This window comes from Podarcis muralis, chromosome 5, assembly GCF_964188315.1.
Source record: "Podarcis muralis chromosome 5, rPodMur119.hap1.1, whole genome shotgun sequence".
NCBI lineage: Eukaryota > Metazoa > Chordata > Lepidosauria > Squamata > Lacertidae > Podarcis > Podarcis muralis.
Window position 1 is genome coordinate 72,629,065 of NC_135659.1, and position 21,834 is coordinate 72,650,898.

Below are 21,834 nucleotides of genomic sequence, written 5' to 3' on the forward strand. Positions count from 1 at the left end.
AGTGTAGAGTGTTTAAGGAGAGGACCGGGACATTCAAGGGAAACCAAAATGCTTGTTTACAAAGCTATTGTACTACCAACCTTACTGTACACTTGTGAAACATGGACCACTTATAAACACCATCTCCAACTCCTTGAAATATTCCAACAACGGAATATGAAAAATTCTACATATCACTTGGGAAGACAGGTGAACTAATGCCAGTGTACTGGAAGAAGCAAAGATCACCAGTGTCGAAGCAATGATTCTTCAACATCAACTTCATTGGACTGGTCATGTTGTTCGGATGCCTGATTATCGTATTCCAGAGCATCTACTCTATTCCGAACTTAAACATGGAAAGCATAATGCTGGTGGTCAGCAAAAGAGGTTTAAAGACTCTCTCAAGGCAAATCTTTAAAAATGTAGTATAAACACTGACAACTGGGAACACTGGCCAGCAAGAGCTCCAGTTGGAGAACAGCGTTTACCAAAGGTGTCATGGACTTTGAAGATGCTTGAACTCAGGGTGAAAGGGAGAAATGAGCAAAGAGGAAGGCACATTTGGCAAACCCTCACCATGATCAACTCCTGCCCAGAAATCTATGTCCCCAATGTGGAAGGTCGTGTGGATCCAGAATTGGCCTCCACAGTCACTTATGGACTCACTGTTAAGACCGTGTTCATGGAAGACAAGCTTACTCAGCTATGAGTGATCGCCAAAGAAGAAATAAGGTTGTGCAGAACCCACCTCTGAAATACCTGCCCCCTCCCTCCCAAGGAAGCTTGCTTGCCGCCAGCTCAGTTGCCTTTGGGGCACAAAGTAAATACCTTTTTTAATTTTCCCAGGACTGTTGAAATTGCTTTTATCCTGCTGCTATCCTACTTTTTTATTGCTTTTGCAGTTTTAATTTGTTTCAAATTAGTTTCAACTATTTGCAGTTGTGCTAAAATGTGAGCCAGCCTGGGAATAGAAATACTGAAAGACAGATTACAAATCTTTTAAATAAATTAGTGGACGATACAAGTCTACAATTTTCTCAGCGCCATCATTAGATTCAGCAATTTATTTTTGCTCTTTCATTGTTGTATATCTTTCTCCGACATTGTGCTTCAATTGCCCTGCTGTTAGTGCTGTTTGGTTAGAACTTTCCCCCTGTTGGTTTCTAGATTTAAGACTTACATTGTTCTAATAGGAAATGGGTTTAAAACAAACAAACAAACAAACAAAACTAAACCAAACCACCTTGGGAGTCACTATAACTGCCATTCACTCATTCAGGCTGCAATCCTATGCCTACTTCTTGACAGTAAACCCCTCTGAAACCAACAGAAGTTACTTCTGAGTAGCTATGCATGAGATTGCACTATTAGGACACAATCCTAACCTCCTCCCACTGCCACCAGGGCTTTGTGGAGTGGCGGGGCCACTGGGGCATCTGCAGGGCATCCATGGCAGAAGGTGAGGGAGGCAAAGTGACTGGGCCCAATCTGGGTTTAATCACTGGCACAGCTATCAGGTCTGAATCATGTCCAATGACTTCACACAATGGCAGTAAGAATGGCTCAGGATCCAGCAGACCCCATGCCAGTTCAGCCATGTCACCCCTTCCCCACCTTCATCCATCTCTATTCTGGGCAGCCGGCAGGGGGCTGCGCTAGGCATTGTGTTGTCTCCGGTGGCCACAAGACCTGAAGTAGCCTTCCAGGGGCTGTGCTAGGTGATTTTGGATTGTGTCCAGCAGCCGCCAGGCCTGGCGTGGCCTTCCCATGGCCGCTCAGCGTCACGTCGTCTGGAGAAGCAGCATCTCATGAGCAGAAGGCCAAAGACCACAAAGGGAAGAGAGGGGAGGGAAGAGGGGGCGAGCAGGCAGGCGAGGAAGGGGTCAACAGCAGGGAGGGGGCAAATGACTGAGATGCGGGATGGGGTATGTGTGTGCCCTGAATTTTTCTCACATAACATTGGCGAGTATGTCATTTTCATTTTTAATTACCATGATTAAATATTTCAATACAGGGTTTGTCTTTTACTGCACACACACTATTACGACTAGTTTTCTCTCCCCCCCCCCCCCCCTCCAGACCACCTACAAATATGTCCTATTTTTTGCTCTTCGGAATATGGCAACCCTATTTCTGGTAGTTATAAACTTCTGTCCCCAAAGGGGTGGGGGTCTTGCATTTTGCTTCTCACTATAGTCGTTGATTTTTTTTATATTTTTTAAAGTATTCACAGAATATCTTCTGCAAAGCATATCTTCACTACAGACTTAAAAACTGGTCTTTAACTATCAAGTTAGTTTCATCTAATGAAAGCCTGTGAACGTTAGTTCAGTTGTAGAGGTTGGAGGGACAAGAATTTCTAAATACGAATTCTCAGCATTTTACCAAACTAGAATTCCCAGGGTTATCTGCTGGCCAGCTGAAAACAATTTGTTACATAACATGGATAGTATGCCTTTGCAGTGCGATCTGATGAATGCTTACCCAGAAATAAGCCCCTACTGAGTTCAATGGAACTTAACAGTGCAATCTTAATCATTCATACTCTGAAGTCCTATTTAATAGGGCTTACAGCCAGGTAATGCGGGTTAGGATCTCAGCCTTCCTTCCTAGTAAGTGTGCATAGGACTGCAGCTTCTGTGAATGCTTTTAAGAGGACCGTTGTCCGATGAGGATTTGCTTTCCCTTGACTTCACAAGCTCAAAAGTGACCCAGACTTTGGTGCAATTCTCTTCAGTCTCTCAAATAACTCTCCTAGCACAAAAGTTCATTACCCGAATGGTGATTCAACTTCCTTTGCAGGTATCCGAATATGTAATAATGAATGCAAAAAAGGGAGTGTTTCATGCACTGAGTTTGTTTTCTTCCTGTGTAAAATCACTGCTCATGAGTTGTTTTTCTGCAAGAGCAGCTGTTGGCAGGGCAATAATAGTATCTTGCAGTGTGTTGGCATTTCATATCCCCTGTGTGGGTACAGGGAGGTTGCAGACCGCAGGTGGGATGTATTATCCCTCATTTGCTAATTTAAAAACCCCTGTCTATTGTACACTGTCTGGCTAGGCTGAAATGTCCAAGAGCAACACATATACACAAAAAAGGAAGCACTTACAGCTGTACATGGCAGAGAGATGGAATTTCCTTACAAACTCCCACTTGTCCTTTACATTCGCAGCACACATCCTCTTATTAAATATGAATTGGCCTGACAGCTGCTCTTCCTTTTGATTCACAATCCTTGAAATAGCAAGGCTACTAGTCAAGGTTGCTGTGCTAAGAGCCTGAGCAACTTGTAGGAAAAGGCCCTCTGACCTACTTGCGCTGTAAATTCTTGAGGAAGCACCATCTGTCAAGCTAGGACAGACTGTTTGGTGGTTCAAGGGCTGTGAAGCAGGAACCATTGCCCAGTAAGGACTCTGCTCTGCCACCTCTCCCATCCTGCTTGGCTAAATGAATTGCAGATTTAGGACTCAGCTGCATGTATGGAAGTGAGAGCTGGACCATAAAGAAAGCTGATTGCCGAAGAATCGATGCTTTTGAATTATGGTGCTGGAGGAGACTCTTGAGAGTCCCATGGAATGCAAGAAGATCAAACCTATCCATTCTTAAGGAAATCAGCCCTGAGTGCTCACTGAAAGGACAGGTCGTGAAGCTGAGGCTCCAATACTTTGGCCACCTCATGAGAAGAGAAGACTCCCTGGAAAAGACCCTGATGTTGGGAAAGATGGAGGGTACTAGGAGAAGGGGACGACAGAAGACGAGATGGTTGGACAGTGTTGTCAAAGCTACCAGAATGAGTTTGACCAAACTGCAGGAGGCAGTGTAAGACAGGAGTGCCTGGCATGCTCTGGTCCATGGGATCACAAAGAGTCGGACATGATTAAACGACTAAACAACAGCAACATTTGTAAAGAAAAAGGGTTGTACAGTCAAACCTCGGAAGTCGAACATAATCTGTTCCGGAAGACAGTTCGACTTCTGAAACGTTTGACAACCAGAAACTGAAAGCGGAAGTCTCAATACAATAGGAAAACTCAAAATGGAAGTTGCGTAGCATGTTTGGCTTCTGAAAATTGTTTGAAAATCACAACAGTTACTTCCGGGTTTTTGGCGTTCGGGAGCCGAAACGTTCCAAAACAGAGGCATTCGGGAACCGAGGTTTGACTGTATATATGTTATAACACTGTGACACCAGATGGCACCTGTCTTTCGCCAACGTGATTTGCCATAATAAAGTTTTCAATGTGTTTAACTGAAACAGTTTTTTGATGTGTCTAGATCCAGCCTTAGTCTCAATGCTCCCCAGTGCTATTCAAACCATGAGCACCTCAGTGGATTAATGTAGTTAATTGTTCAACCTCATAAATCTATAAGGGATGCATTGTGCACTGCTGTGAGTGGTAGAAGTCGTGGTGGACTGTAGCGTTGTCAAATTTTGGAAAAGACACATTTTCTGATTCTGTGCCAAGTGTTTGGAGGACTGCATGTATCAGACTATTGGGGAAAAGTTCCCCTTCTCATTTGCCTCTCATTTTTTACCATTTCCCCTCTGACTAATTTCCAGTTGTGTTAGTCTGGGTGACACAAGGAGAAAAAGAAAAGTTCAACAAGAAGGAAGCTGTCATGGCTTGAGTTAATGCAAGCATAAATTTCGACATGTGAAATGATAACCTGCCATCCTATCTTATCTAGATTCCTTAGAACGAAGAATGCTAATAATAGCAATCTCAATTAGTACTATCTTGATGCCTAAGAATGGACAACTGAATGACAGCTGCAATCCTCTCTTTACAGCAGCCAATGTTAGCCCCCTGGCTACACAATTAAATATTTGCACATAGTTGCAACATACTGTATTAGCTTTCCGTGTGATGATAAGAGCCAAGATTTTGCAGTAGCTTCTTTTAAAAAAGCAACAAGTCACTAAATGTATTTCCTAAAAATTAACTTTTTCGTTTGCTGGGCCAGCCAATCAAAGCATTGGACTACTCCTGTTCGATCACCAGGTTGGGGGAGGGGTTGGGAATTCAGTCTGGTTCATATTTTGGAGTAAGCATACCTAATCTGCACTTCCCAAAATAGTATGCTGACTGAAACATAGTTATCCTTCAATGGAGAAATTGCTTGCAAAAAATGTGTACATTGAGGCAATGCTGCACACACACACAAATGTATTTTTTGGAGAAATTCATATTAAAATGCTGACAACTTTTATTTTACTAATAGAAGAGGCAAATTCATTTCACACAGAAAATTGTTTAATGATGTTCAGTGCCTTCAAACGCAGCTATGGAAGGGGGCTGTTTTGAACATAGGAGTAGCAAGGGGTGTTTAATCTTTCCGCTACCTGCTAGATTTCAGCTGCATATTTATTTTTTTTAAAAATCGTTTTTATTAAAGATTTTCTTGGTTTACAAAAGTACATGCATTGTCTCTTTTTCAGGTTGTAATTTCTGCTCCAAGTTGACCCAAAAATGGTTTTTCGGGATTCAAATCCCCCTTACAGGATTTCCAAGCAAGCAGTGCTTCTGGAATGGGGACAATTTCAAGCACAAAAAACAGGAGGAGGGGAAAGGGTTATCCACCCCTCAGCTTCTCTAGTCAAAATAGCCCCCTCACACAAGTAGCAGTACACTGACAAGGTGAAGAAAAGCAGCTGCGGGAGGGGGCTATTTCGAGCTGAGAAGCAACAGGGGGAAGAGGTGATTAACCCTTTGTCCTCCTACTGCTTTTTGTATTTGTCCCTAAGACGTAGAATTTCCATTCTGACAGTGTTCATTCACTTGCCGACCAGTTAAGAAAACAGGCACTGCCAAAATGCCCTTGGAAATTATTTGAAAAGTGCTGCTTCCCTGTCTAAGTTGGGTCAAATATTCTCATCTCATAGCTCCCTCCTGCTATTTCCCTTCCTAAGAAGCCAACGCGTCTCAGGGATGATGAGGTGGATTCTATTCAGCTCCCTTCATAGTCAGTGCCGTTGTTCAAAAGGCAGAATTATTGGTACAGATAATGGTAGATGAGTCAGTGAGAACCCAGCATGACTCTCTGTTCCTAGGCTCAGTTTGCCAAGTTAACAGCAAGAGAAAATCTTTAAGCTGTGCCCTGGGACAACACCATACAGAAAAGGCCTATGAGTGTGAGACACAGCGCAGCAGAGGCTTGCAATATAAAAGATAAAAACTGCATATGTGGATATCATCCATTCATGTACTTTTAAAAACGGAAAAGATGCACATCTTTATTTAATTGTTTTTAAATTAAATCCTCATCACAAGCCCTTTTCAAAGTGTGTTTTTTTAAAAAAAGTTCAATGAATGTGCATTGGGGGGTGGGGGTTGGGGAATGGGGCACCAGTTCCATGCCACCCCAGCATTATTTTTGGAATGCCGCTGTGATTTATCCTCATGACCCTGGCACTCACTTTGCCATCTTTGAAGTCTGAAGGAAGGACGTTGTTGGAAGTAGGTCTTGCTAAAATAAGCAAATGTGCACATAAATACATGGGGAAAGGCACAAGGCACCTGGATCTCATTTTTCTTTCTACAAAACACTTTATGGATCTACAGTTTCTGCGTGCATATTTTCCAGGTGCCATAAATTATCTTGGACACAAGCTGCAGAACATCTAGTAATTTGAGAATCCCTTTTAAGAATTTGGCCTACAATATGCTATTACCCTAATGAGTTCCTGGCTGAGCAGAAGTGGGAATATTTTCCAAAGCCAGATATCATATAGGGTTGACATTTGGCTTGTTTTAAGCAAAGCTGCCCAGCTTTTCTATCACCTGGCTAAGTTTTTATTTCCCAAGCTAATGTGATATCTAAATGAAAGTCAAACACATTCAGAGAAGCAGTGGGTGGTATCCAACTAAATTTTACTCTGTGTAGACCCAGTAAAATTAATGGACCCAAGTTAGTCATGTTCGTTATTTTCAATAGGTTTTCTCTGAGTTTTAATAGGTTTTCAATAGGTTTCAATAGGTTTTCAAGAGGTTTTCTCTTTGGATTAAACCAAAGCCACAATTCTAGGCTGGGAAGAGTCACTGTAACCTTAGAGGCAAGACTATGCTCATTCTATGATAAAAGAAGCAAATGAATGTAAATAATACTCTAAGAGAAACTGAATTATGAGACCTGTATCAATTAATATATTTATATCAAATAACTAGCTATTGATGAGCTAGGCATTGTCCAGAACTTTCTAATCCTTTTGTAGGTAGAAAGTTGATATTTATTAGGATGCTGCACTCTGTGCAATTTCTCTGCCTGCATAGTATAATCGCACATCGTGCACATTAGAGCTCTTTATACAGAAACCTTTCTCCTGCCCCCATTTTCTTTCTCACCTTCTACAGGGCAACCCTTCACATAAAACTGCCAGCACATTTGCAAAGCTAAGCAGGGTCTGGTATGGTTTCAAATTGGATGGGGAGGACCATGTGTGGAGATTCCTGCATTGCATGGGGTTGGAATAGATGACCCTCGGCGTCCCTTCTAACTCTAAAATTCCATAATTTTTCATTCATTCCATACTCTGTTGCTGCAAGCTCCTGCTTTGCATTATCATTCTGAGTCTTTTTAGCTCAAATGTTCCGAACACTTTTTTTAAAAAGAAAATCCTGAAAGCATTCAAAGACAGCAGCAGAAATATTCCATCTGTTGGCACCTTTCACATTTTTCTTGTAAAAGCGCAGGTTTCTTAGAACTACAAAGCAAACACTGGGGCCATCGAAAAAGGCTGACCTTAAAATGTAGCAATGATCAGAACAGCAATTCGATAAAGACAGAGCCTTACACCTGCACATTTGTTCTCTTTGCCTCTATGGCGCAGAGTACTAACAAAATCACCCTGAGCAGAGTGAACACAGTAAGGCAGAAACAAAAGGATTCATGCTGAGCACATTGGGACAGATATTCCCAAGGGCTCATTCACACCATGCTAGGTTAATGAGGTGGCAGAATTTCAAAATACAACAGCATCTTAGATATGCATGGGAAACCCAGGGTTTGTTTATTTCTTGGGCATCAGGTTTTTAATGGCATTATGCTAGCTGTTTGGAAACTATTTTGTTGCATAAAAGGAAGATGTTCAGCTTTCTTGTTAACAAAAAGAGCAGAAGCCAACCCCAACCTCTCTCGCCACCAAAGGAACACATGCGAATAGTAAAGAGAACCTGCACAAGCGACGCTGACAAAAAACCCCACACCTACATTAAGTAAAATAAAAACATCGCCACCCGACTACCCACCCACTTCCCCTCTTGAAGAAAAGGGGGGAAGAGGCGCCTTCCACCTCTTCCCCCCTTTTCTTCCTAATGTAACACTAATGTCTCAACAAACGAAACTGACCTGTAGAAAATGTAACTTGAAAAAAGAGACATTGCACATACTTTTGTAAACCAAGAAATGTTTAATAAAAAAAATACGTCAAAACAAAAAGAGCAGAACACATTTACAATGGCATTTAGCATTCACAGAATGTTTTTTCCTAGGTGCTCAAAGTGCTCACCAAATATTGTCTCTGGAACCCTTTTGACACCCCTGCAAAATAGGCCAGTGTTAATATCCACCCCATATTGCAGAAAAAGTGGGTAGAAGGTTTGAGGCCAAAGGCTGTGCAATAAGTTCATGGCTGAGTTGAGAGTTTGGGCAAATCCTTGGGAGAGCATAGCTTTGTGAGGCTGTGGAAACAGTAACAGGTAGGGGGGTGGGGCGACCTGTTCCGTTTCGCAGCCTGGAGCAAAATGAGAAGGTGTTATCCCAGCACACCACCACCACCAAAGCCTCGCTTTCCAGGTTCAGCTCTGGAGAACTGAGGAGAAGCAGCGGCAGCGACAAGATCTCTTCACTTCTCCAGCAATCGCGGCAGGGGTGGGTAGGGTGCGTGTGGAGGAATTGCATGCACAAGACCATAAGACCCTGCTAGATAAGGCCAATGGGCCATCTAGTCCACCATCCTGTTCTCATATAGCCAATCAGATGTTTGTGGGAAGCTCACAAGCGAGCCCTGAGAGCTCTGCCCAAATGTAACTCCCAGGAACTGCCTCTGAATACTGCATGTGACTAAACGGGCTAGGAAAAAAAGGGCAGAGCACTCCATCCCTCCTCTGCATGCGGTATAAACAGGGTCCCTACAGGACACTTTGCTTGATATTCTCTTGGTTTCGTGCTTATATTACACCGGTCCTTAAAGACCTACATTGGCTCCCAGTACGTTTCCGAGCACAATTCAAAGTGCTCTTTAAAGCCCTAAATGGCCTTGGCCCAGTATACCTGAAGGAGCGTCTCCACCCCCATCGTTTAGCCTGGAGACTGAGGTCCAGCTCCAAGGGCCTTCTGATGGTTCCCTCCCTGCGAGAAGTGAGGTTACAGAGAACCAGGCAGAGGGCCTTCTCGGTTGTGGTGCCCACCCTGTGGAATGCCCTCCCATCAGATGTCAAGGAAATAAACAACTAGCTGACATCTGAAGGCAGCCCTGTTTAGGGAAGCTTTTAATATCTGATGAATTATTATTTTGTAATATTTTGCTGGAAGCCACTTATTATTAATTATTATTATTATTATTATTATTATTATTATTATTATTATTATTAAAAAGTTTATTCCCTCACCTGGGCAAGGACCTGTGGTATAGAGGTAAATTCTTACCACAGTAGAAACCAATTGGACTGCTAGAAGAGGAATAATGTACTCCATCCTTTCTCTGGTATGTAGCTTCCAGCAAGCTAGTGATTTTATGTTTTGCAGCCTAGTAACTTCTGTGGACTATTTACCAGGATACTTTAATAGCTACGAAGAAGGGAGGACCTTTGACATGTCTGATTTTCCCTGACATTGTACCATGATGGTAGAAATTTCACCTGTCTGGGGGCGGGGGTGGGGGAAATCCTCCTGCAAAACAGGGGCTCTGCGCCATATTCAGTCTGGCATCCCATTCTGACCCACCTAGATTGCAAAACTGGCACAAAGAAGACCAGGATGCATTTTACACTCCGATAATGGTGGAGCTACAAGCACAATGTAGATCAGGTTTAAATAATACAGACACCTCTGCCTTTGTCCCCTGGCAACCCTGCTACCTCTTCTAAACCTTCCTCCTGCTTAGTAGTAACACCTGCTGCCAGCAATAAGGTTGTTTTTGTTTGCTATATATAATGTTCTCCACAAAGCAGCACAGATGCATCAAGGGATGACAGGCAGATGCTTCTGGGCATAAGGAGCATCTTGTCCACAATTACGGGAAAGCGCAGAGGAAGTTACCATGGAAGTGGCAAGGTCAAGTAGGATCAGGAAGGTAGCAACTGCTAAGGAAAAAGTCCAAGGAGCATTATCTTAAAAGTGAGTCGCTCAGTGTATTTCATCAACTTCCCCTAGGATTGTTGGCTGCAACCTTGAATGAGCTCTTGCACCTTTAACTATTGCTTAGAAGAGAGAAATTTGCAGTGTGCTGCCCCACAACCCCATGGAGAAGTGCAATGATAAAAGAATCCATACCTGATGAGATTGTCTCTCTTTGACACAGTTCTTAAAGAAACAGGCTCCTCAGGATTATGAGCTGGCAACTTTTCTTAGCTCAGTAAATTATAAAAAGAGCTAAGAGATGATGGACCAAGCTGTCATCTGCACCCTGTTGAGCCAAATCTACTCTTTTAACATTTCATTAGCAGCTACTTTCAGTTTACCCCTTGGACCCTACAATAAAATTATTATTATTTTTTCAATCAGAAGTAGAGTACAGGTGGGATGAGACAGGCATGGCATTGACACCTGAAAGTCTAGAGTTTGTAACGGACTTAAGATAGAGCATTTGATGTGTCAGACAGATTTAGATAAGACCCTGCTAGGTGCAAAAAGTATTTAACTTTGCACCTAGGATTTCTGGAGCAAAGAAACAATAATGGCTGTTCCCCACATTTCTTTGTTTCCCCCACAAAATAAAATGTAGCAGTTACTCAGATCTTTCTCCAGGACTAAGAGGAACACACAGATCCATTGTGAGGCAGTGGGAGGAAATAATGAAAAACTTGGCAGTCTTTATATTACCAAGATTAATATATTTATATAGATTAATTTTAGATGGTGTCCTAGTTAAAAGAGTGAACAGTGGTGTGATCTAGTGTCAAGTTCTGTTAGGAAGAGTAAGGTACTGCAAATTCTCAATTTTCTCACCTATTTGCTGCTTTGGACAGTATTTTCCCCATGCTCTACAACCATCTAGATCACATTCCTGTCTTCTTATCCATTGACAACAAGACCATCAACACCATTGATTACACAGAAAGTCATGGCTTTCTCTTTGACTTTCCTCCCCTGCTTTGTACCCTCCCCCCTTTGTCAATTATCATATCATATTGCTCTCTATTACAAAAATACAGGCTTCCTCTTTGTCTCCTCAGATAAAACTCTGGTAAATGCCCTGATGGACTACTGCAATCTTATTGTCCCTGGTCTTCCAGTGTGTCAGTTTCATTCACCTGCATCCATTCCTCACATTACCAGTTTTGTGCTTACACACCATAAGCGGTGATCTCTCTTTTGTTTGTTTCTTTTGGAATTTTAGACCTTGCTTTTCAATCAAATGATTTACCATGGCAGCTTGCAAGCAACAGATAATAATACAACCCCCCCCCCCCCGAAATCACACACAGATAGACACACCTCTTAGTCTCCTGGCTATACAGTGTTCTAACAATAATTTCATAAATATATAGAATCGTAAATTCTATAAAGGTACCCTGAAAGCCATCTAGTCCATCCCCCTGCACTGCAGCAATAATTTGCATCATTCAAATAGACCATAGTATATGTAAATACGTTAGCATCTAAACTATGAAAGAAGCAGCAGTCCTGACTTTGTGTTAGTCACTTTGCTGTAGTACTAAACATGGAGACCTGACTTATTTCCATGCATTGTTGGGCATATGTGTTGAGCCTTGCAAAGGAACTATACAATAAACATTCTCATTCCTGTCACACTTACAGTGCTCTTTACACATCAACATCTTCATCTCTGCCTTGTCAAACATATGCGCACACATGTGCAAATGTGTCATATACCCATACAGAACATACGTACACACACACACACACACACACACACACACAGTCCAAAATGGTGGCTTTACTTTCCTAGAATTTCTTAACTCCTCAAATAGCAAATATAATTTGCATTATGGCAGGGAAGTTAGCCAAAATCCAAGATGTTCGGCACTAATTAGCAAGATAATTCTGTAGACTGATTAATTGCTACAAAGTAGAGTGCTTTCATTGTACAAGCTTCATTAACTATGTCTGAACCAAGCTGATGAGCTGTGGCGCAATCTAATGGCTCTGAGTATTTATTCTTCCTGTCAAATCTTCCCTTCTCCCACCCCATATCTCACCCACACTGGGAATGCCAAAGCTCTGCAGCATGCACTGCAATCTGGACTGGTTCCATCTTACCAAGGTCCTCCTACACACCTCACCCAGAATAATCCAGTGGCCTATATCCCTTCAGCAACCATATGGGGGTGGGCAACTGTCCTGTATTTACACAAGACCATTTTCTATTTGAAGGGCTGTTTGGTCCAAGTCTAGTTAAAAGATGAAGGGCTCTAAGGAGGAGCTTGGAGGTTGCCCATCAACAGTTACCACCAGGGCAATAGACTCAGGAGACTCACAGGTCACCCTATCAGTTTCCCCCACTACTGTGAGATGTATTGTAATTTTTATTTAAATTATAGTAATTTGCATCTATACATATACATTAGGACCTGCAAATGTCATTTTCTCCTCTTTTTGGTGATGCAGTTCATCTTTTTTTTTTGCTGAAGTACAAACAGCCACCTTACCCTGTGTGCAGATTATTCTTCTCAGCAGATAAAAATAATGTTGCATGCTAGAACCAGGAGGGACAGCACACCATCAAATGCCCAAACGCCTTGAGCTGGGAGGCATGGTGCAAAGTAGGAGGCACAGCTAGCCTTTTGTATAGTACCAGTCCCAGGGACTAGTATTTTTAAACTCAAAGCATGGTCATCCCCTCTTGACTTCCTAGCTGGCACACCTGCTCCTTTAAAAGTTGCATAGAAGGAGATGTCGCAGTAAATGAGGTTTCATGCATTGTTGCCAGAAAAAAACATCCACATATGGTGACATTTACCACCCATCCCCACAATACCATTGGCACACAATGCCATACCAATAAAGAAAGAAGAAGTAGTGTTTGGACTTGATATCCCGCCTTTCACTCCCCTTGAGGAGTCTCAAAGCGGCTAACAATCTCCTGTCCCTTCCTCCCCCACAACAAACACTCTGTGAGGTGAGTGAGGCTGAGAGACTTCAGAGAAGTGTGACTGGCCCAAGGTCACCCAGCAGCTGCATGTGGAGGAGCGGAGACGCGAACCCGGTTCACCAGACTACGAGAAAACAAAGAAAGTGGCACAACAAAGTAAGGCTTCCCCTGCTCAGCTGTCAAAAATGGTATCTGGTATCTTAAGGCGATTGGCGGAAAGTTGCAACTGTATGGCCATACTGCTGAAGGCTTGTTGGAGTCTTGTCCCTGTGTTACTTTTTATCATAGTGAAGTTATCACAAAACGGTTTAGCTTCCATCGCTTTCACCTGATGTCATGAGAAGACATCACTTGCTCTACTAGGAAACTCTGCTAATGTTTGCCCATGGAATTGCAGCCGAAACAGAGTCACCAGGAAATAAGAGGGAGATGTCCATAGGCTATGGGGAAGCAGAAGATTTGCACAACTATGAAAATAAAACTATTTAGGAACCTCCCTTTAAAAAGAAAAACCCCAATAAGACAGTATCAAGTAGCCTATAAATTAATAAATAATAATTAAAAATAATAAAATTGTTACCCATTTTTTTCTTTAAAAACACCCACTTAGAACTATATTTCTCTACATTTTAATGCACCATATTTCAGGGCTAATTCTGGACCTACTTTGAATTATCATTCTTTGAATTGAGCAAATATCTACGTCATTTCCAACAGACACTCATAAGATTTATGGCCATTGTCATAAGTAAAATGGTTAATTACTGGATGATTTCATCCTCTCTTTTCGCTTACGCTGAGTATACCAATCCAGCTTCTATGAAAAAAGCAATTTTCCCTGGGGCAAACAATTGTTTACATGGCAACATGCTTTGCAGCAATTGGCACTTGATTTGTTAATTCAACTATATTTAAGGCTGTAAATCCTATACCCTCTTACCTGGGAGTAAGCCGCACTGAACTTGGACTTACTTCTGAGTAGACATGTAATAATAATGAGCTCTAGGCATTTCCAAAAGCCAATCTATTGTAGAATAGGATTTGTGCTTCATTACAGCACTGACACAACTAGGCTGAAATATTCGACTCCTTAAATTTTTATGAGCTTTGCTTTTGCACAGGAAGCTACAGGGCTTTTAGCTAGTGTCTGTATTGCATTGTAGGGATAGAGGATCAAACACAAAAGACCATTTCGAATGCTTAAACTCCTTTAAATCAGAAGCCTTCTTCTCTGTGCCCACAAGTGGAGGAAGTGTTAATAGATGCTCTGAGCTGTCTGGATCATTCAGTTCTTATGAAACCTTGTGCACATTGGCTTGAAAGGAAATCCCTTTGCGTTCAATGGGATGTCCTCTCAAGAGAAGCGTGCAGAAAACCGCAGCCCTCCAGTCCTCATCTAGAACCGTCTCCAGTTCTTAAGCTTATGAGACATGCAGTGTGTGCAATCATGGCTGGGTAATCCCTGCAAACCAGTGATAAATTTGGAAAGCAAATGTTTTCAAATATTCCCCATCTGCCAGTCGCTGTTTTAAATATAACTGCAGGGAAACAGAGGCACTTTATAATTCATTTCAAGCCCACTATTTCTGTCTCATTTTGTTGTTATCTTAAAACTCGCAGGCTAGTAGCTAGAACATTTTCCAGTCATAATTTCCCGCAGATGCAACATGCCCAAGGCCCTCCCTATCTGTTATTGCTGATGATTGATAAGAAAATAATCTATTTTTGATTGCATTTCAGAAGGACACTTAGTTTCAGATGAGCCAGTCAGAACCACCTTGCTGTATGGAAAAACACAGTGGCCAGGCTACATTGTTAAAGGGAAAGTGTCTCAAACAAATAAAATTCCTTCCTTTTCTTGGGGAAAAGGTTTTTCCAAGTCTAGGTGATGGAGACTTCAGCTTCCCACCTCCCACTTAAAAGCAAACCATCCCACCCCTAAGTGTGTATATTAATATCATCTAGGCCAGTGGTTCCCAATTGGTGGTCCGCGGAACCCAAGGGGTCTGCGTAACCCAGCCAGGGGGTCTGTTTGTGCCACCATTAACATAACAAAAATACCATACAGATATCTTTTTTTTTTCTTTTCAAAAGTAAGGGGACCATTGCCTTGTTTTTTGAAAGTCCATGGTACATTGCTAATTGGGAACCACTGATCCAGGCTTCCAAACTCATGCGTTTTGGTATCTCATGGGCCACTGTTTTGAAGTGCATGCTCTCAGAACTGTCTTGCTATTACTTATCAGTAGTTTTCAGTTGCTTGGGCTTATGTTTCTTTTAAATTTAAATTTTCTTTTAAATTTATTATGAATTACTTCAGGTGGTGGGTGTGGGTTTTTTTTACTGAAAGGTGGTATGCAAATGCTATAAATAAATTAATCATATCAATGGTATCAAACAAACATAGTGCATTGAACATTTTCAAAGCGTGATACAATTTCCATTGCATTTTATTTATAAAAATATTTATGTACCGCCATATCACAAAAATCTATCAAAGCGGTAACAGTAAAAGCAAGATGAAACAATACAACGAAAGCATAAAAAGTTAAGAACAAAGATCACAACAACCCAGAAGAAGAGGCTTTTGTTAGGGCTATACCGTCCAGGGGTCTGACTTTACAGAAGACACAGTCCTCTGTTTGGAGGGCTGTCTGATCCAAGACTGCTTTAAAGATTAAAAAACTACAAGATGGGAAGAGCCAAAGGGGCCTTGAAGTTGCCCACCAACGCCTAGCACCCGGACGGGAAACTGAGCAGGCACACTGTCACAGTCTTCCCCACTATGGTGAAATGTATTGCAATTCCATTTAAATTATAGCAATCCTTTTAAAATTTGCATCCATACATATAGATTGGTATATACAAATTTAATCGAAAGCACTGACATCTTTTGTCCCCACCCCCACCTTGTGCATTTCCTCTTTTTGGATGCTTAACCCCAGTTAAACCTTCATTCCTTGGATTGTATCCCACGCGAATCAAACCCATTGAAATTAATGGGCATGATTAATTTAGGTCAATTAATTTCAATTGGTCTACTCTGAGTAGGACTGAGTTGGAGGTAACCCTACCATCAGCTGCTTCTGCAGGCGATCAATTTGCTGGAAAAGTGTAGCAGCTGAGATGGGAACTCCTGAGGCAGCATGAGCTCTCTTTTGACAGCAACTTCCAGGAATGAGCAAACTTGAAAATACACCTTGCTTTTCACAGACTTGAAGTTGCATTGCATTAACTCTCCTTCATACTTTGCACATTGATCAGGTAAGATATTATTTGTTCCATTTAGAGTGTCTCCAGACCAACAATACCCTCCCCCCCCCCCACACACAAAATGCCACTGATCACAGTGTGAGCACAGGGAGATCAGGCTCCATTTTCCATGAAATTACTTGTCCTTCATTAAGGAAATATTATTAGCTTGAAGTGGACTCTAGTCCACAAAACCTTATGCCAAAATAAACATTGTTAGTGGCGTTTGGATGCAGCAGTCAGTACGTTCCATCTTGCACACTTATTCACCAGCATAGCAAAACTTAGGATCTGGCCTTAATGCCTTAACAGCCACCCTTCCTTTGCCTCTTTTTATTAATATAGGAAAAACCAATGAAGAGGAGTTCCTTTTTTAAAAATGGAGTTACAATTCTGGTTCAGACTGTGTTCTTTTATATATATATATTTACAAACAATGAAATATTTTATATTAAAGACTTTTTTAAAAAAAGCTGTTTAAATGTTTATTTAAAAATAGGAAAGTTTGTATTTAAGCCCTGTTTAGGGAAGTTTTTAATATTTAATGCTGTATTGTTTTTAACACTCGATTGGGAGCCACCCAGAGTGGCTGGGGAAACTCAGCCAGATGGGCGGGGTATAAATACTAAAATTATTATTATTATTATTAACATGCTGCAAGACTCTCCCTTCATTTTGCTGCAACGGACTAATGGTGCTCTGGAAACTATTCCATGATTTCTCTAGGCAAAAATCTCACACTTCTTTTCTTACTTGCCATTCTGCAGTCTCTTTCTCTTTCGACAGTGGACCCTTTAGTCAATGTCCAAAACATTCATTCGCCTGGACATTTTGTTAATTTTCCACTGCTAATTTCTTAAGTATAAACTGCACCAGGTTACTTCATGGCCTGTATAAGATCCTTCCCTTTTTACATCTTCCGTATAATTTATTGGTGAGATTAAGGGTGCACAGGTGAAATTTCAACTTTGGCAAGCTTGAAAACTAAGCTCATAATTCCAGAAGGAAGAAATACATACAAATTATTTTGAGGATGGGAAGAGGGCTGAAAAGTGAATGGAGCAGAAATATTACTGCAAGTACTGGTCTGCATGCAGTGCACTCTTATTCCCATGCTAGAGTTGGGTAACTTACTGATCCACCACAATTTGCCGGAGATCATGGGACCTTTGAAGAGATGGGACAAGAGCCCAACTCTTTCTAATCTTATTCTGAAATCATACCATGAAACAATTTTCTCTCCAAGGCTCTCCAAGACACACACATACACATTTCTCTGCAAAAGTGTAGCATGAAGGCTTTCAGCGCAGAAACTCGAGGGCTTTGCATTTGCCTTGCTCCTTGGGACTTGGCAAGTTTTTCAAACCAGACCTCTGAGCGTACCAAGGGGAGGTGGAAGCAGGAAATTATGAAACCCAGAAAGCTTGAAATAGGAGGTGAAGCAACGGGTAAATCAAACATTCATAGTACTTCTCTACAAACCACTCTCCATTTACAACATAGGGAAAACATGTGCCATGCAGCTACTTACATCGTGGAAGATTGCTAGTCCCTTGCCATAGTTCTGCAGGCTGTCTTTGGCTTCAGGGCTGTAAGCGTGCTTGGCAGAGAGCAAGCACATTGTCAGCATCTCTGTACATGCCATCATCTTCTCGCTGAAGATTGCTGGGTTCTTCTTTCACAGATGCTGGGAGGCTGGTCCCTCAGTTACCCTAGCCTTCCCGGATTGCTTGGCACGCTGAATGCCCTGGTTTCAGTGACTGTCAGCGAACAAGCCTGCTCTGCAGTTGTTGGAAGCAGCAACTACTGTGCACTGAGAGATGCTCTTGCCAGCCACTCGGCAACACTCAGTGTAGGTGTATCTGTCTCAATGCCCTCCCCTTGGCTGCACCGATTGGTCAGGGCCTTTGAGTGGCAGGATTTGTTATTAGACTCTCGTCATCACCTCAGAGCGGCAAAGTCAGCAAGAGATTCCTCTTCAGAGAGGGGAACTGACTTCGAGGATTGCAGGCTGCACTTCTGTAAGCAGGAGTGAGTGCAGATCCTTGATTCCTGGCAGTGCACTGGGTCACACCAGTCAGTCTGAAGAGGATTGATTGATTGATTGATTGATTGATTGAGGTGCAGGAAAGGAGTCGGAAAAGAACTGCTGAAGGAACTGGGTAGGGAAGAAGAATAAAGTGGTGTGTGTGTGTGTGTGTGTGTGTGTGTGTGTGTGTGTGTGTGTATTGACAGCTATGAGCATTTGGAAAGAATGTCAGAAGGAAGGCCTAGGAGGCTGTTAGAATAACAAGTGCCCAAGCAGTTAGTTACATAGGAAGCTGTCTTCTACTGGGTCAGATCTTTAGTTCATCTAACTCAGTACTGTCTACACTGACTGGCAGTGGCACACAACTTTCCCTCCCTAGAACAATGAAGCAAAGGGAGAGGAACTGGAGCTGGTCCAGTGTGACAGAGCTGGCTTGAGGAATGATATCCCTTCCTGCAGAGATGGCTCTCCCCCAAAAAACTGCTGGGCCAGCCAGGCTGCAACCACTGGCTGCATTCACCTAAGCACCTATAAGCAAGTCTCGCTGAGTTCCGCAGGCTTCACAATGCAACCACTCTAGTTAGCTGTCCCTGCTTCACAGAAGCTGTAAAACGGTTGGATCAGGAGCCTGTGAGGCTGCAACCCAAAGCATCCCTTTTTTTGGAAAGGGGAAAGCATCTTTGCCATGAACACAGTGGGGTTTACTTCTGAGTAAACAGGCACAACTCTGCCTCAAGACTCAAAGGTGCTAGTCTTTTTCTCTGGGAGGGAGAGCAAACAAATGCTGTGAGAGTCATTAAGAAATCATTTTCCCACCTACCACAATTCTCAACCTTGACAGTTGGGGCCCCTAAAATGTTGTCACCCAAGGTAGCCACCTAGTTCACCTATGTGCCATAGCTCCCATGTGCTGTTGGCTGGAGACAGGATAGTACTTTATGTAGAAGTAGACTGCTGAGTCAAGACTGCAAACAGCAACTTGCTCAGGTTCAGATCTCGAGCATAAATGCACTTTGATAAGCAATTCATTTTGCTCTGGTATTCTGTACAAAATGTTCTCAGAGAGTGAGCAAGCTCTTCATTTCCTAGTGTCTCACAGTAGAAGAAGAACCGTTCCTCAAAAAAGACAGCCAGATTTTTAACAGAAATTATTGCCACAGCAGCGTCAACAGGACAGCTATTTCTCAAAACAGATTGGAGCTATTCTTGAGGGTAAAGGTAAAGGGACCACTGACCATTAGGTCCAGTTGTGACCGACTCTGGGGTTGCGGCGCTCATCTCGCTTTATTGGCCGAGGAAGCCGTCGTACAGCTTCCGGGTCATGTGGCCAGCATGACTAAGCCACTTCTGGCGAACCAGAGCAGCGCACAGAAACACCGTTTACCATCCCACCGGAGTGGTACCTATTTATCTACTTGCACTTTGATGTGCTTTCAAACTGCTAGGTTGGCAGGAGCAGGGACCGAGAAATGGGAGCTCACCCCGTCGCGGGGATTCGAACCGCCGACCTTCTGATCAGCAAGTCCTAGGCTCTGTGGTTTAACCCACAGCACCACCCGCATCCCTCTTGAGGGTAACCTTCCCCCAAATTAGTCACTGCAGTTCCCAGAGTGATTAAACAGTCAGTTCCTCTTCCCAGGGAAGTGTTGCTCTGTGAAGGGAGTAGGGGTTTCCTAACAACCCTCAGTCCCGTTAACAAACTACAATTCCCATGATTCTTTGGTAGAAGACACGACTGTTTAAAGTGGTATGGTACTGCTTTAAATGCATAGTGCAGATGGGACCTTTGTTGCAACAACAAATTATTTATACCCTGCCCATCTGACTGGGTTCCACAGTGTGGGTGCCACTACCAAGAAGGCGCTCTGCCTGGTTCCCTGCAATTTCACTTCTCACTGTGAGGGAACTGCCATAAGGCCCTTGGTGCTGGATCTCAGTGTCTAGGCTGAACAATGGGGGAGGAGATGCTCCTTTAGGTATACAGGTCCAAAACCATTTAGGGCATTAAAGGTCAGTACCAAGACTTTGAATTGTGCTTGGAAATGTACTGGGAGCCAATGTAGATCTTTTAGGACTGGTGTTATATGGTCCTGGCAACCACTCCCAGTCATTAGTCTGGCAGCTGCATTCTGGATTAGTTGTAGTTTCTGAGTCACCTTCAAAGATAGCCCCACGTAGGGCGCATTGTAGTAGTCCAAGCGGGAGATAACCAAAGTATGTACAACAGCACACAACAAGTGAGCCAAGAATCACTTCTCCCTTTTTCCTGGGAGAGTCATCAACCTGGCATGTTAAATGGCTCCTTTTTACTCTAGATGAATTAAATTTGGAATGTTTCCAAAATCAGTAACAGAGAAGAGAATAACCACGAGGTCCTTCAAATGCACTCCGTAGCAGCAGGAGATCCTTTCACCATGTGTTGTGTCCTCTTGGAAAAGAAGTGGGGTGAAATACATTTTAACTCTTGTTATCCAACACAAAAAGGAATAGCAAGACAAAAGCTGGAGTCTTTGACAAATTGTTTCTGTGTAGCACAGGGCCTTAACAAACACTTAACATTTTTCACACTTCTGTTTCCAGCTGTCCTTGCAATAACAGCCATATGGACTATTTACAGGAAACTATAGAGGCTGTTTCTCCAAAGTGTGTGGCTGTTCCCCCCTCCACACACACCTGGCATACAGCACTTGTTTTTGTTATGGCAAAAGCAGCAACTACTGGGACTCAGGCACCCAGTGCTATTCCCTCCAGACTACTGAATCCCCAAGAGGTTATTAGTGCATAACAATCAACACAGATCGACCACTGACAAAGTTCAAAGCCTGTCACAATAGCAATAAAGCGATGAGATCAGCAGCAAACTGGCAGCCATTAGTAGCCTGATCCTGAGTTAAGTCAGTCTTTCTCCCATTTAAGTGGCCGTGGGATTGCATTTTAAACCAGTAGATCAATCAATGAACCATGCGACCTCCACCTCCTGATCTATGCCACTTGAAGGGATTAGGATAAAGTGAAGGTGACCCTACATAGTGAGGTTGGGGGGGGGGGGGGCTCTGCCATTGCACCTAGGGAGTCTCTCCCATCAGTGGTAAAAGGTAAAGGTCGTGACTGACTCTGGGGTTGCGGCGCTCATCTTGCTTTATCAGCCAAGGGAGCCAGCGTACAGCTTCCAGGTCATGTGGCCAGTATGACTAAGCCGCTTCTGGCGAACCAGAACAGCACACGGAAACGCCGTTTACCTTCCCGCTGGAGTGGTACCTATTTATCTACTTGCACTTTTGACGTGCTTTCGAACTGC

The 21,834-nt window shown here is 42.8% G+C and overlaps 1 protein-coding gene across 1 annotated transcript in view; it reads right to left on the reverse strand.

Moving 5' to 3' along the window:
• The window catches only part of NECAB3 (N-terminal EF-hand calcium binding protein 3), an 82,045-nt gene extending 63,696 nt beyond the window's left edge, over nucleotides 1-18,349 (reverse strand). The window contains exon 1 of the mRNA XM_028734877.2: nucleotides 18,039-18,349. Within this exon, the coding sequence (XP_028590710.2) occupies nucleotides 18,039-18,155 (117 nt within the window). The 5' untranslated portion in view covers nucleotides 18,156-18,349. The remainder of the gene's footprint in view (nucleotides 1-18,038) is intronic.
• Nucleotides 18,350-21,834: the final 3,485 nt, after the last annotated feature.